General features: G+C 41.9%; 1 protein-coding gene across 2 annotated transcripts in view; it reads right to left on the reverse strand.

Annotated features, from left to right (window-relative positions):
- Positions 1-10,967: 10,967 nt before the first annotated feature.
- ccdc186 (coiled-coil domain-containing protein 186) overlaps positions 10,968-15,183 on the reverse strand; it is a 79,776-nt gene continuing 75,560 nt past the window's right edge. For both annotated transcript variants that reach the window (XM_010905298.5, XM_010905299.4), the window contains one exon: positions 10,968-13,748. In XM_010905298.5, the coding sequence (XP_010903600.3) occupies positions 13,692-13,748 (57 nt within the window). In that variant the 3' untranslated portion in view covers positions 10,968-13,691. The remainder of the gene's footprint in view (positions 13,749-15,183) is intronic.

Consider the following 15,183-nt stretch of genomic DNA (forward strand, 5'->3'; position numbering starts at 1 on the left):
ACAAATAATCAAAGTAGAAACTATAGAGCCCACCTTTAAGAACATCTGTCAATACAACTTAAGTGGCATGCAATTCGTTCCCCCCCATTTTCCTATGGAGATGCAGAGGTGGCATTCAAAATCTATCCATTCTCTCATTTGATAGTATCATTGATGAAACGTCTTCTCACAATGTGAGAAACTCCTGGTAAACAACACATGTAAATGCCTGGTGTTTCCAAATTGTTCCTTATTAATCAGCCCCGGAGCTGGACGTTTATAAAATGCATTAGCTTTCTGTGTTCTGTTAATGCTACTCTCCTGAGGGACCTTGCACATAATTAAAGTAATAAAAAAAGCTGAATGGAATAGGGTTCTGCCTGTTTTATCTAATGAGACTTGTTTAAATATGATTGCCCACACCAATGTATGTGTATGAAGCCCTGTTGTAAAACAACAACAGCTTTGCCACCAAGTCTTCTGGCAGAAGCCCTTTTAGTTATTTGGTAATATTTGTTTGGCAGGAAGCTCGCATCTGGGCAGCTTAAGTGGTCACACAGATGTAGGAGCTGATCCCTGGGTTTAAAGAATAATTTGTTTGAATCACTTCAATGATAATACAAATTTGTCTGCCCCAACATCTATGAATGTGTTGAATTAGACAAAATAGCCTGAAATAGCTCTCCACACCCATAAGCAAGAAGGTAATATCTGTTGTCTACAACTAAACCTTTGAGTAGTTTCTTAAGAAATAACATTGTTTTGTGTGATATGGGTGCATTTCAATACTTTTAGACAGAATTAGTTAACAAACAAAACAGTAGGATTATTTAAAAATGAATATCATGTTACATATCATCCATAAAAATTTGGTTTGTTAGCCTTTAGTTCTTATTTATATATAGCTCCGGAAAAAATTACCCTTTTTCTTTCCTTTCCAAGAAATTTGAAAAGGAAGGTTTTGAGCGAGGAACAGAAGGGTTAAAATTAAGAGACTACTGCTAATTGAACGCGTCTTTTTTGGAAAGGAAAGAAAAAGGTGCAGTGGTCTCTTAATTTTTTCCGGAGCTGTATTGTTGCTTCCCTGTTGTACAGTAGCACACAGCCTTGGATTGAACTTTGTTCCCTGTCAATTGCCACTCTGTTTTCAAAACCAATTTTCTTTTATCTAGTATCAGCATCATCCTTGTTCTATAATCACCTATGTTGTGAAAGATACAGTAATCTGAAAATATAGTTTAACAAGTTGTCAATCACTTCACACTGGAAGTACTTAAGCTAAAGTAAAGCTATCCATAAGAAAATACAGTTTACTTAACTAAAGCTACTTTGAAAAAGTAGTTCACTATAAGAAAGCTACTTGGATGAAAATGATAAAAAAATTGCATCATACTACTTTATTTTTTTTAACAAAAAAACAGACTGCTTTGGAGCCAGATGTTAACAGAATTTGTTCTTTTATTTAAGTCTGTCTGTTTAAAAGTGCCAATAAGTTAGGCTATTCTACCAAAACATGTCTGAGCTTTTTTTACCACCATGTTTGCAAATGTTTTAACATTTCTGGCACAATTCCAATATTTGCATATACAATACCTTTTTTTAATGTTATGTGGTAAAAACCTTTCTTGTCGCAATAGATTCCATTCACTAATCATTTTATTACGAATATATTGAATCAGCTTCCTGAATCAGTGTCTCACGAATACCCCCAATGGAGAAACCTGTCAGATCTGGCATTTTCATTTTGACCTCGCCAGGGGGTGTATATGAGTTCTCCCAAGGAGCAGCTCAGTGCTGAGGCCAAAACAGAAGAAGCTGGAGAATAAACTGTGGGAGAAACAAAGGCAGATGGAGGAGGAAGAATCAGAAGTTACTGAGGTCTGGAGGGTGACGCAACACCAGTTTCTCTGCCGCAGAGATGTTAAGCCAAGGAGGGAGAACGACAGCCAGAATAAGGGTGGAAAGGTTGCCAGAGCTACAACCACCAGTACTAATTGCTCCAAAAACACTTGTGCTATGTTGGATCCCTGTGTCTGTCCCCATACCTACATATATGTCCTTCTAAAAAATTGCAAAGAGGCCAAATAGTGGGTCCCCAAACTGCAACTGACAAAAACTGTAAAATGATTCAATGTGTCAAGGGGAACAGTCTAAAAAATTATGACAGCATATGCTGAACATGGACAATTGGCATTGGGAATGAGGAACAGTGGTTGAAGCTGAAGCTGACTGACAGGGATAGACAGACATTTAACAGGATAGTTGCTCAATGAACCAAAAGCACAGCCTTAAAAATTACCACATAATTGAATCAGCTGTGACCAAATCTCAACAAAAAATATCCAGTTAGCTTCACTATGCTGCCATTTGGAAACTTCTTTCATCCAATTTCAACACACAAAGACACTTTATAAGGTGCACAAAACATGACCCAATGGAAAATAATAATAGGGTTTGATTACTGATCTCTTACCTGATTTCCTACATCTGGTGTTTATGTTTGAAAAATGGAAAGGATCCTTTCAACACATAATTGCAACTGCCAATTGTAAAAACATGGTGGGGGATCCATAATGGTATGGGCATCCATATCTTTGAAGTCACTGGAACCGATGATTGCTCTATAAGGTTGTATAATAGCCAAGGAATATGAGGCCATTTTACAGGACCAGGTCACCCCATGGTGCAAACGTTCTTCCATCATGGTGTTCCAACATTTCAGATTGATAATACCACAATATATGGAAGCATACAGTTAATTTAATACAAATGTTAATGCATTGCATATTAATTTTACACTTTTGCCTGCATTTTTTCAGTCAAAATTAAAATACAATCATGTGATTTGCATTTGAATTTGTACTTGTATGCACATTTGCTGTCATAATTAAAATGTTAACGACAAGCCATTTGGCATTTCATTTTCAAACGTGTTTGTCAACCTTTAGTCCTAACTTATATACATCTCCAGAAAAAATTAAGAGACCACTGCACCTTCTACTTTCCTTTCCAAAAAAATCGAAAAGGAAGGTTTTGAGTGAGGAACAGAAGGGTTAAAATTAAGAGACCACTGCAAATTTAATGCATCTGGGAACAAATGTTAAAAACAGAGTTTTCCTTAATTCTTTACCCTAATCCTTATACTGTGTAGAATCTTGCCCTCTAAACAATAACACAACTTGTTTCCTCCTCGACTTCCCATACTGAACAAGACTGGTATAGTATTAACTAGTCCAGGGTTGTTTAGGGTGAGAAGGATAGTACTGTGAGTGTCTTAAACAAGTATAGCATAAGGAGATTACAAGACAATGGAAACTCATAAATGAACCAGCGAGGAAGTTTAAATGTGGAATATCTCAGTCACTCAGATTCATTTCCTAGAAAATTATTTATTGAAACATTAACTTAAAACATAACTGCAGATATCTACTGGTCATTTCTGCTTGTTTTTATGCTAGTTGTACAGTAATATTGCAAACATATTTCTCCTTTAATCTTAATCCCAACCCACGAAACCTTAACATTGAACTTAAACCTAACCTTAATAGCTAAACCAATCTCTTAATCTTATCCTAATTCTAACCTCAAGCCCTGAATTGTCCACATTTTACCAACCTTCGGTACAATTTAATAAGCACACAGACATACACAAAGATGTTTGTTTTTCAATTCTTGTGCAGACCTGAAATCTAACCCCAACACAGAAATCCATGTTCCCTATCACTATAGCCCTTTAAAAGTCCTAACCCTTAAACTACCATTAACCTAATCCTAACCTTACGCATAACCTCAATAATGTAACATTTATTCCCAAAAGTAAATTAGCGATAATGCCTAACCCTAAACCTAACCAGTAGTGTACCAACATGAAATTAACACTATGGCTAATTGTACTTTTTATTGTAAACCTAACATTTCCTATTCGGGAACTGCCAAAATCAGGGTGTGCTCCAATTTTTAAGGTTTTAGTATCTTTGTTGGAACTTTTGGGTCAAACACAAGAGCATGGAGATCCAAATCAGTAAAACAATAAGAAAATGCTTAGTCACATACAGTAACATTTAAAATATTAACTTAACTCTAATTAATTTCCAGTATGTTTAGGTTATGCTACCTTTTTGTCAAGTCATTCCCTTTCATTCTGATATAATCATAAATCTTTCCTGAAAAGGTATTATTGTAATATTTACTAGCAGGTAAGTGAATAATGAATTGTTATAAACAACCCAAAAACAATATATTACACCTAATAAATGTAATAAAACACTAAATACTTCAATCCTTCCTTCAAACCTACATATGACATACATGCCTTACGTTGTATATACAAAAAATATTCAGAGAAACTTAATATTAGTACTTCTGTACTTATTGATTGTTGTTGCACTTTAGAGGAAACCTGCAAGAAAGCATTTTGGTTGTACAATATTATTTTTTTGGAGATATTCTTGTACACTGGTGATGCTTACAAATGTTATAATTTATTGAAAAACTGCAACGCTTCGGTCAAAGACCTTCGTCAGGCATAAAGAAATGGTGAACACAGAGTGTACACATACGGTAACCTAGCCAATCACATAACACAACCAATCATGACATCATAATGGTATAATTGCTGTAACAGAATAAACAAACAACATTTAAGCCCATTCAACAATATACCAATGCCCATTCGATATTGATAGTCTATAGTCAGTCATTCATGGAAGACAATTGTCAATTAACTAAGACCAATCATGATAGTATAAAAGTACAGTAATATATAAACAAGAAGAAACATCATAGCAATACAAATAGAAAAAATACATCTTAAACAATACAAAATACCAAGGTATCATAGCCAACCCAAAAAATGAAGATGCTAATTAGACAAATACATTTTTAATAAAAAAGACATAAGGATCAAAATGAGGTAATATCCAGAACAAGAGGAACAAGCATTGCACGTTGATATTGAAACATGACAATGAATAGTAACTCATAATTTTAGATGACTAGGGGGGAGAGTGTTTAGTGTTGTAATCCTAAACACTTCACGTCTAGATCACCACCTCTCAGTGGCAAGGTAACTTGCTCAATACCACAAAAACAAAGGGTGGCGATGTTTTTCATCATTGAAATGAATTGCAACAGGTTAGTTTTTACCATGAGTATCCTATATAGAACTATAAAAACCTGAAACTAGACTTACTTAAAGTTAGAAAAACATGTCACCAGTCATTAAATAAGTGAAATATCACTAGAATTAAAACCCTGTTAATGAGATTGTGTCATTTTTCCTTTTAGAATATATAGCAAAACAGTCTTTTTTCACTATGACATTTATTTGACTTTAAATGCATTATACTTAAATGCATTGGATTGAGTGTGTTTTAATCAGAAAAAACTGAGCCAATTGTGTCCTGAAAAGATATTTGATTTTTTCTGAATCTCTCCTGATGCAGTTATTTTTCTTATGACACTGCTTGCTCAAAAGGGAAGTCTAAACCAATATCCTTATGTGATGGAAGGAATGCACTCCCTAGCCTTCTTCATTTATTAAGCTCATAGATGCCCAAGATGCCACATTTAGTCATTAGAGGGCGACAATGAAGAGCAACTGTATTTGATTACTAACACCCAAACCCTAATGTTGCTGGGTAATTGCACCACCGTCCATAGGAGCTCTAGGATAATTTGCAAGTAGGGTTCAAACCCAGTCTCGCAATGACTCAGCTAACTGTGTGGAAGTGACTTTACCATGGCACCATTCAGGGGCTCCTATGTCTTTTCAAGACGGAACTGTGAATCTCACTTTTTGGGAAGAACTCCTTTCAGGAGTCGGGGTCGGAGGCTGAGGGGACCGGCCCGGCTACGGCTCCGTCCACCTGAGGAACTGGTCTCCCCCACTTCGGAGGAGGAGGTCGCCCCCCTGAAGGACAGGAGTGTCGACCCCCCAGCAATGAAGGAGGACTTCTTCGCTGCCATCTCTGCTGCTACCTGGCGCCTGGCCATCCCAATTCTGGTGCCTGCGCTGGAGGAGGGGGAAGATCTCTTTGATCGTCGCCCGATGCCAACTGCGGCGCAGGAGGACCCTTCCCTACGCAAGGACGCGGAGGGAGCGTGAGGGCCCCCTTCATGACCCGGGTTACGGTTAAGTCCCACCTCGCCTTCACCACGGTGGAGGGACGGCTGGAGACTTTAAGTAGGGACATTCCGCCCCAAGAACCCGCCCTGGCGACTTCCCTGTCCCCGGGCCTGAGCACCTGGACTGACAAGCGTCCAGCTCTACTGTCTGTGAAGGACCGTGTCTCCGCCAGTCTGGCAGAGAAGCAGTACGCCCTGTCTGTGCAGTCACTGGCGGCCTGCAACAACGTGGGCCTCCTGGCGGTGGCTGTGGCAGGGATGACCGAGGGTTGCACCTCGTTATCCCCGGCTGAGGTGAGTGAGGTGGCGAGGGTTTCGGCTGCCATCCTCAAACTTACTCAGGCTAACTCCCTCTCGGCCAGACAGGCGATGGCCACGTTGGTAGTGCAGGTCTGGCACCTGTGGCTGGCGCTGACTTCCCTGAAGGAGCCGGAGAAGATGGTGTTCCTTAATGCCCCATTGCAGGAGGACGCACTCTTTTGCGCCACGGTCACAGAGGCCCTGGTGCGCCAGAAAGAGGATAGGGAGGAGTGTCTCCGGCTGGGTACCCTTCTGCCGGTTCCTGCTGCCTCTTCGGCATCAGCTGCCCCCCCTGAGGCTTCGAGTTCACAGAGAAGCCTGTGCGCAATGTCGCCGTGCGCAATGTCGCCATGCACAACATCGCCGTGCAAGGTCGATGGGTGCATCAGAACCTCGCCTCCCGAGGTCGTCCCCTCCTCCTCCTCCTTCCCGCCGGCAGAACAAGGGGGGCCAGAAGGTCCCACTGTTCAAGAAACGTCGTACCTGACTCTTTGGGGGGAGTGTCCCTCGGACGCTTCCCCACCCTGTGTGCATTTGGTGGGGAGCTCCTCTGTTGTGTGTACACCTTATTTATCTGTGAGTGAGCCTTCATTGCAGACGGCTGTTGCAGGCCCGGTTTCGGTTAGTGAGCGGTCTTCCGTTCTGCGGCCGCTGGGTGGCTGGTGGGTGTGGGAGCCCGGGTAGGGTACTGTTGGGTGATGAGGAGTTTTCCGCTCGCCCCACTGAGGTCTCAGGCCAGCTGTACTCGGCTGCGCCACCTGCTGGAGCCTCTATCTCCATGGTTACGGCTTTAACCGATGGGGAGATGGACAGCTAGGCCCAGGTGACACATGTATCTTCCTCTCCCTTTCGGGTTGGCCCCACCTTGGGCGGGGTGGCTGTTTGTGGACGGCGCCCCCGTGGTGGTTGGGCCGAGGAGGCGTACAGTCAATGGCTGGCCACAGCACCCCAGCTGCGTGCTCGCCCACTCTCTCTATTATTCAGAACGGCGTCGGCTATGTACACTGCCGGGCTGGTTGGACAAGACACTGAGGAAGGGTTATGTGCTGCAGTTCTACTACCACTGCCTTCCATTGAAGGTCGCCGCCCTGCAGGAGGTGATTGCGGACCTTCTAGAGAAGGAGGCTGTGTCTCTGGTCCGGTTGGAGCAGAGGGAGCGGTGGCTGTACTCCCCTTACTTCCTGGTACCCAAGAAAATGGGAGGCATGAGGCAGATTCTCGACCTGCGCGTTTTGAACAAATGCGTGTCGAAGAGGCTGTTCCACATGCTCACGACGAAACGGCTCAGCATTGACTTAAAGGACGCTTATTTCCATGTTCCAATACTGCCTCACCGCTGGAAGTTCCTGTGGTTTGCCTTTCAGGGCCAGGCGTATGAGTACACGCGGATTCCGTTTGGATACGCGTTGGCCCCCCACACTTTCACGCGTGGAGGCGGCGTTGGGACCTCTGAGGTGTCAAGGGGCCAGAGTTCTGGCCTACTTAGATTACCTTTTTGTTCTGGTGCACTCGGCGGAACAGGCCCGGGCTCACACGTTCAGGCTGATGACTCAGCTCACTCGCTTGGGGTTTGCGGTAAACTGGAAAAAGAGCACTCCTCAGCCCAGTCAACTGGTGGTATTTCTGGGGCTCCAGTTATCCACAGTGTATATAAGGGTGCACGTGTTTGAGACGCGGAGAGAGGCCACTCTGCGGGCCCTAGCCCATGTCCGACTTTTGCATACGGTGTCGGTGTACGTGGTCATGTCACTGCTGGGATTGGTGTCTTCAGACCACGCGGTGATTGCGCTGGGCCTGCTGCACATGCGGGGCCTACAACGCTGGTTCACACGTCTCTGGTTAGATCTGGTGTGTCACCGGCGGTGGTTGGTCAAGGTCCTGAGCTCTCTGGAGCCAGACATAACATACTGGATAGACCCGCGCACTCTGCTGTGTGGGGTTCCCATGGGCAGAGTGTCGGTTCGGGTCCCAGTGTTTACAGACGCATCCCCCTCTCCAGTGCATTCTCCCTGTCATGTCTCGAGTGCGGTCGGAGGGGCTGTCACTCATCCTGATCGCCCCTTTTCACACAGGTGCCCTGTGGTTTGCGGAGGCGGCCCAGATGGCAGTGGGAACGCCATGGCCGATCCCTTACTGCCACAGGGCATAGACACAGGTGTAAGGCTCAATCGGGGTGTTCTCTGTTCTGGGTCAGCCGCTGCAGCGAAGACGATGTAGTCACGACCATTCAGGGTGCGAGGGCGGCCTCCACGTCGGCTAGCTATGCTAGCGGTTCTTTGCCCGCTGGTGTGAGGACATGGGGGTTGACCCCCTCTATTGTGACGTGGGCAGTGTCCTGTTGTTCCTGCAGCATGTGTTTGATCAGCAAAGATCCCCTGGCATGCTCAAGGTATACGCATGTGAGATCTCGGTGTGTCATGAAATTCAATGGAGTGTCTATGTTTAGTCATCCCTTGGTAAAACATTTTCTGGCTGAGTCCCGCCGTCTCCGGCCGGTGGCTCGGCGGACATTGCCACAGTGAGATTTGGCTCTGGTTCTGGAGGTGCTGTGTGACGCGCCGTTCGAACTGATTGATCAGATACCGTTGAGGATGCTGTCCCTTAAAACTGTGCTTTTGTTTGCTCTGACCTCTGCTAAGAGGGTCATTGACCTTTGTGCGCTGTCGACGCAGCCTGGCTGTCTCGCCATCAACGGCGACGGTTTTACTTGCATGACATGGCTGCGGGTACGCTGGCTCACTCTGTGCTCAGTGTGCCTGAGGCTGGAGTGTGAGTTAGGTGTGACAGGGTTCGGTCTGATGCTCCGGTTTTGCCTGGGCGGTTTTTGGTTGGACGCAGGCATTGTGTGTGCTTGAATGTCTGCTTGTTTGCGGAGTCCGGGTCTCAGTGTGTTTTTTGGGCTGGCCTTGGACTCTCCAATTCAGTTTTTACTGATTGAGGAAGTACTGGTTGGATTAGTGCTGTGTGTGCATTGGTTTGGTGCTGTTTATCAGTGTGTAAACGTATGTGATTGGAGTGAGCGGGATGGAAGCAGCTCGGTGTGCTGGTTAGTATTCCACACCTGGGCCTTCCTGTTGGGCACTTGGGCACGTTGGTGAAGTCGGAAACCGGCAGGGAGTACATCTTGGGCTCGCTCGCTTTGCCCTAAACCAGAGGTCTCAAACCGGTTCCACAGAGGGCCGAGTGTCTGCAGGTTTTCGCTCTCACCTTGTACTTAATTGACTAATTAGGTCACTAATTGGTTCGTTTCTACCCCCATCTGGTTGTTTAGGTCTGAACTGGGAACCAAAGGAAAACCCAAAAACCTGCAGACACATGGGACTCTGTGTTTGAGTTCTCTGCCCTAAACTAATAGGAGCGAAGCCCCTATGGGCAAAGTTTCACGATATAGAACGATAGTTACTTTCGTAACTCCAGTTCTATGACTGGAGCGTCACCCATAGGGTTCATGCCCTGACCAGTCTATGGCTGCTTTTCTCGTAAAGAAAGGTATGTCGGGAGACAGAGCAGAGTATGACAACCTCTTTTATAGCCATGGGGCAGATGGCCATGAGAGGTGTGATTTGCAAAATCACCATGATCACAGAATTCTTGCATATGTAACACAAATATTATAGCATACCCCCAATTGTATAAAAAAAGTCAACATTACATTTTCCTCTCATGAGCCCCAAACTCCCCAGTGTGCGCTGCTTGCGTGGATGATAAATAGTTTCTATGACTTCTGCTTACTAACTCAAATGAAACTGCAAAGATATTGTTTTGCTCCAGAGTGCATCCATGTCTCTTTGGGAAGATGTTGTTTTAAAGGGTTTGCCAACAATTTTGTCTAGCAGAAGATGCAGAAGACCTGCCTTTGGGCCTGTCCGTTAAAGTAAGCTAAGCCTTTTAACAATAGTCAAATGCATGCATGAACTTGTAGTTTTATCATTTCCATAGTTATAATATATATAGAAAATTATAATAATCACAGTATGAATATTTAATAAAACAGCACACCAAGAGAATCAGACTCCTACCCAAAAAGACTGAGTGCTGTAATAAAATCAAAAGGTGCTTCAACAAAATATTAATATAAGGGTGTCGACACTTATGCAACCAGGTTACTGTAAGGTTTTCATTTTTCATTTCTTCCCCTCGAAGATTTCAGCATGTTTTTCAATTTTATTGTTCACATTATAGGTCATATTACAAGTGGTAAAAGTTCTGACATGATTTATCTTTATCTCATTCTTTTACATCACAAAAATGTTCACGGGGGGTGTAGACTTTATGTCCACTGTAGCTATTAATAATTTGCCTTTTATAGAGGGTGTTATGCATTCCAAGCCTCAGTAGATAATCCATGCTCAGTAGTTAAGTAATTTTAACAGCATTTTAAAAGGGGTATGTAGACTATATGTTCGTAATGCTTTCTCAATGGAAGCAGTGCTCTACAAGTAATTATACTTATTTATATATCTAGTAATGCTTTTATTTTCTTTATTTTGTTTTCATATATCTAGAAATGCAATTACGTTCTCTGTAGGGAGCTATATATATTGAAGAAACAAGACAGTAAAGAAGAGAAAAAGAGAATTCTCTCTTTTATTCCCACCATATATACAGAATGAAATCCAGAATCATTACCTTAAAAACAATTGACAATTTTACAGATTATATCTACAAATTTATAATAATCACAGTATGAATATTCAATCAAACAGCACACCAAGACAATCAACAGAAAATACATCTCACTTTAGTCAGTTTTACACTCAGAACACATCCCTTCATATTATTAATTTTAGTGTGATTGCAGATCAGTCCCAATCTCTTGGTGGAATGGTCCCTATTGTTTCAAACATTGCTCTAATGTTGTGATAATGTAGTTTGGGCCACACATGGGGGAGTGTTGTACATTTTCACATTTGAAATAGCATTTTCCAGCCCATTTCAAGTATCGATACAAACAAATCTGGTGGATACAGAATGCATTGAGATGAGTTATGATTGTAATGCTTTGCTGTCAACGATAGAGAACACATTTTCTTTTTTACCATAAGTGTCACATTATCCACACTGTCTTACTAAGCAATCTAGTACGTTATTTCACAATGAAAGTCTTAAGGACTAATCAAATTGCCTGTGTCAAATTCAAGGTTGACAAGTGACAATTTACTAAATCCTGCAAATAAGAAATGTTTGCTTATAAGTACATTTCATATGAGCATAATCTAAGTAGAATCAATATCAAACTTCAGTTAGCCATAACATTGCAAGAAAGGGAGAGGTTTTGATGACATTGGGAACATAAAGATTTGCATGACATTGTACACAATTTACAGGGACCAGTTTCTGCGAAGGCACCATTTCTACAACTCATGGCCAAAAATCCAAGAATACACCTTTAACCATCATTCTTGTCCACTTAAAAAGTCCTTAATAGCGCTACTTATGCTAAATCTGACTTTTGGGCACTTAAGCCTTCAATAGTACTTTAAGGGTGGGACTTGCTGTTAAACCAACAAGCTGCAACAATCTATTTATTTAATCAGAAAAAATCAATCCTGTTATTGTTTAACAGTGGTGGCCAAGAGGGCTTGTTTAGGGGAGATCTCAGCTAAGCAATGTTAGAAGAAACAAAGGGGCCATCTTTATACTTCAGTCAAAATACTTACACAGGCAACAAATACACATACAGGAAGAGTTAGTCCTTCATCAATACACTCAATGTACATCATGCTTGTGTGTGTCAAGTAGAGAGCTGTGTCTGAGGAATAATTAAATCTTTATCACATCCAGGACAAACTGAATGGCTGGAAGCCAGTGTACCTCAGGTGCATGCTAACAACTCTGAGTGAAGAACCTCTAGTATTGTTTAACAGGTCATACAACTACAACCCAGCCAGGTAAGCATCATTGTAAAAGTTGAAAAGCACACTTAGTCATCTCACACACCGCACCGAAGACATGCATTCTACAATAAGGGGAAGGGGACGAAGACAAATAATTGCACTTTTGCCCACAATATTTACACAGACTCCTTCCAACTGGCTCGGCCTTCGGGAGTACATTTCAATGAGCTACAATGCTTTGGCTGCAAAAAAAACAAAACAAGAATGCATGAAAGTAAAAACAAGGGAGTGTGTGAGGAAGGATGGAAAACAAACAGAATAGAAAAGAATGGTAAACTGACAAAAATAAAAACAGAAAGGAGAGAGCAGTGGGCTTGATTTTAAACACGAGAAACCCTAAAGAAAACATTAAAATAACATTATTTAAATGAATAGAAATGTTGGAGCTGACACAAATAAATTAATCACATCAAATTACAGACTAAGGACCAGTCCCTACATTTTCCAGCTAAACAATTTTTTTTAAATGTACATACTTCATAGTAGGACAATTTTGGGCAAGAGTAGTCTATGACATTGGTGTCTGAAATCAAGACAGGTGAAACCTGACCGGCCCCAGATACTGTGTCATAAATCAAAAACAGAGATATGCATGGCCATGAGATATGAGTGATTTCATTAAATCTGCACAAAGTGCTTTCTACAGAGAATAAGTCAAAATTAGGTACCTGGTGGGCAAGCTTCTAAAAAGTTGCACTTTGACAGCAGTAGTATTCACTAGTTTTGGGTTCACAGTGAGTACTACTGTATGCATTACAGGTCACAAAATAAATTCCAAATGCACATTCAGCAGATTGCCCAAAAAAGAATTTGGGGGGAGAAATAAGAACTGGGCATGTACAACAATCCTAATTAGCAGTTGTCTGATGTGTACTTTATAAATCATTCATAACTAAAGGAAAGAAGATTATATTATGCAGTGGTGGTATTGATGGAGGTTTACTGTAGGGAAAGGTTAAGGTACCACTATAACTTTCCACAGACAAATGCAGAACTCTGTATTCAAGTTCACATAGTTCTGAGACTTTGTTTTCTTGTGGACTTCAAGAATCGACATTTCACAGGATTGTTTTTCCTCTCTAATGCTCCATAAAAAGCAAGGCAAAACCCTAATTTACCAAGGGCAGTGTGTTGGGTACAAGAGCACGATAATTCATTGGTCAGAGGACTTGTGAACTCATCCCATTATAGAGAAAATGTTAAAACAAAGGGGTCTTCAGCATGAGAACAGGCGTTAAACATTCCACTTGCCCCTTGACACTGTGTGCGCATGCACATGTCTCAGTAAAATACATAGTTGTTTTTGTCATTCCTTCTTCACTTGGTCCTCCAATTCTTTCTTACACTGTTGTCTTTCAATTGTCACTAGCTCCAAGCAATGTCCTCCAGCTATCGTTGCTGTTTGATAAGTCTCTCAATCTCTGCCCCTAATGTCTGAAGATTCTCCTGCAAATAAAGAGAAAGGAGAGAAATCTCATTCATAAGAGGAAATATTGTAAAAGAAAATTTTGTTTTACTGGACAGTCCTTGGCTATGCACAAGTGTAGGTCATTGGACATCCTATATGCAGCTCATTTTGCAAAGCATGACGATTGCAAAGCCACAGGTTGTGGTTAAGATTCCCATGCGTGACCAGGTCGGAAATGTATTCACTCAGCAAGATGCCCCGAATATGGGGATCAGCTAAATGTTTGATGAGAATGACATTGAACTATTAATCCTGAATGCTAAACACTGTGTCTCCTGAAAACAAGGTACCGCTTATTACCTGGCTAACATAATCCATACTGGGAGATTGGACAGAATTGAGGGCAGGATGAAAGGAGCAAAATAGAGAGGTTCTTGAAGAAACCCGGATCCTGAGCATACAGGAATATAGTTTGGGGCAAACAACCCAAAGCATACAGCCAAGACAACACAGGAGTGGCATCAGGCTAATTTGGACTTCAGCCCCATCGCACATATGTAAAGAGACCTAAAGATCGCAGTTCACAAACACTTTTCCATCCAATCTGACAGACATTGAGAGGATCTACAAGGAATGGGAGAAATGGCCTAAATTCAGGTGTAAAAAGCCTAGAGGCATTCTCAAGAAAACTCAAAGCTGTGATTGCTGTTAAATGCACTTCTACAAAGTACAGAAAAAACTGTCTGAATTAGGGGTTTTATGATTCCTCATGTAAATGAAATTATTTGATGACAAAAAATCATTAATTAGGATTAAATGCTTTGGCTATTGTTAGTGAAACCGCAGAATGACTGTTTTGGAGAAAATAGTATAAAAGCAAACATGGTTGCAGGGTCATGGTACATCACAAGTCTCACTGATGCATGTGGGGAGCGAAGGCTGGCCCGTGTGGCCCGATCCAAACAGACAATATACTGTAGCTCAAATTGCTGAAAATGTTAATGCTGGTACTGATATAAAGGTGTCAAAACACAGTGCATTGCAGTTTGTTGTGCAGCCATGTTTGTTTACAATGCACTGGATGCTGGGACCAAAGATTTCTGTGACCAAATATGTTGAAACAATACGATTCACAAATCTGACCGGAAGTTCAAATCTTCTTGCCCCTCAGTCACCCAGCTAACTAGTACCGTTAGCTAACTTAAAAGTGGTTAACTAGCTTCACTCTAAGCTAACGTTACTCCATCTAAAATTATTCTGATGACATGCACATTATAGCAAACTGTTTCGCTAATAATAATTTGCCTTTTAGAAATGGTGTCATGTATTCCAGCCTCAGTAGCTAATCTATGCTCAGTAGCTAAATTAATCCACTGTTTGCATTTGTACAATGATTTGCTAATATAGACAAATATTTAGTGGAATGCAATGTTGCCATGATTATTTTGTCAATAAGAATTGCTAGAAGAGCCT

Source organism: Esox lucius, chromosome 5, assembly GCF_011004845.1.
Source record: "Esox lucius isolate fEsoLuc1 chromosome 5, fEsoLuc1.pri, whole genome shotgun sequence".
Classification (NCBI taxonomy): Eukaryota; Metazoa; Chordata; class Actinopteri; order Esociformes; family Esocidae; genus Esox; species Esox lucius.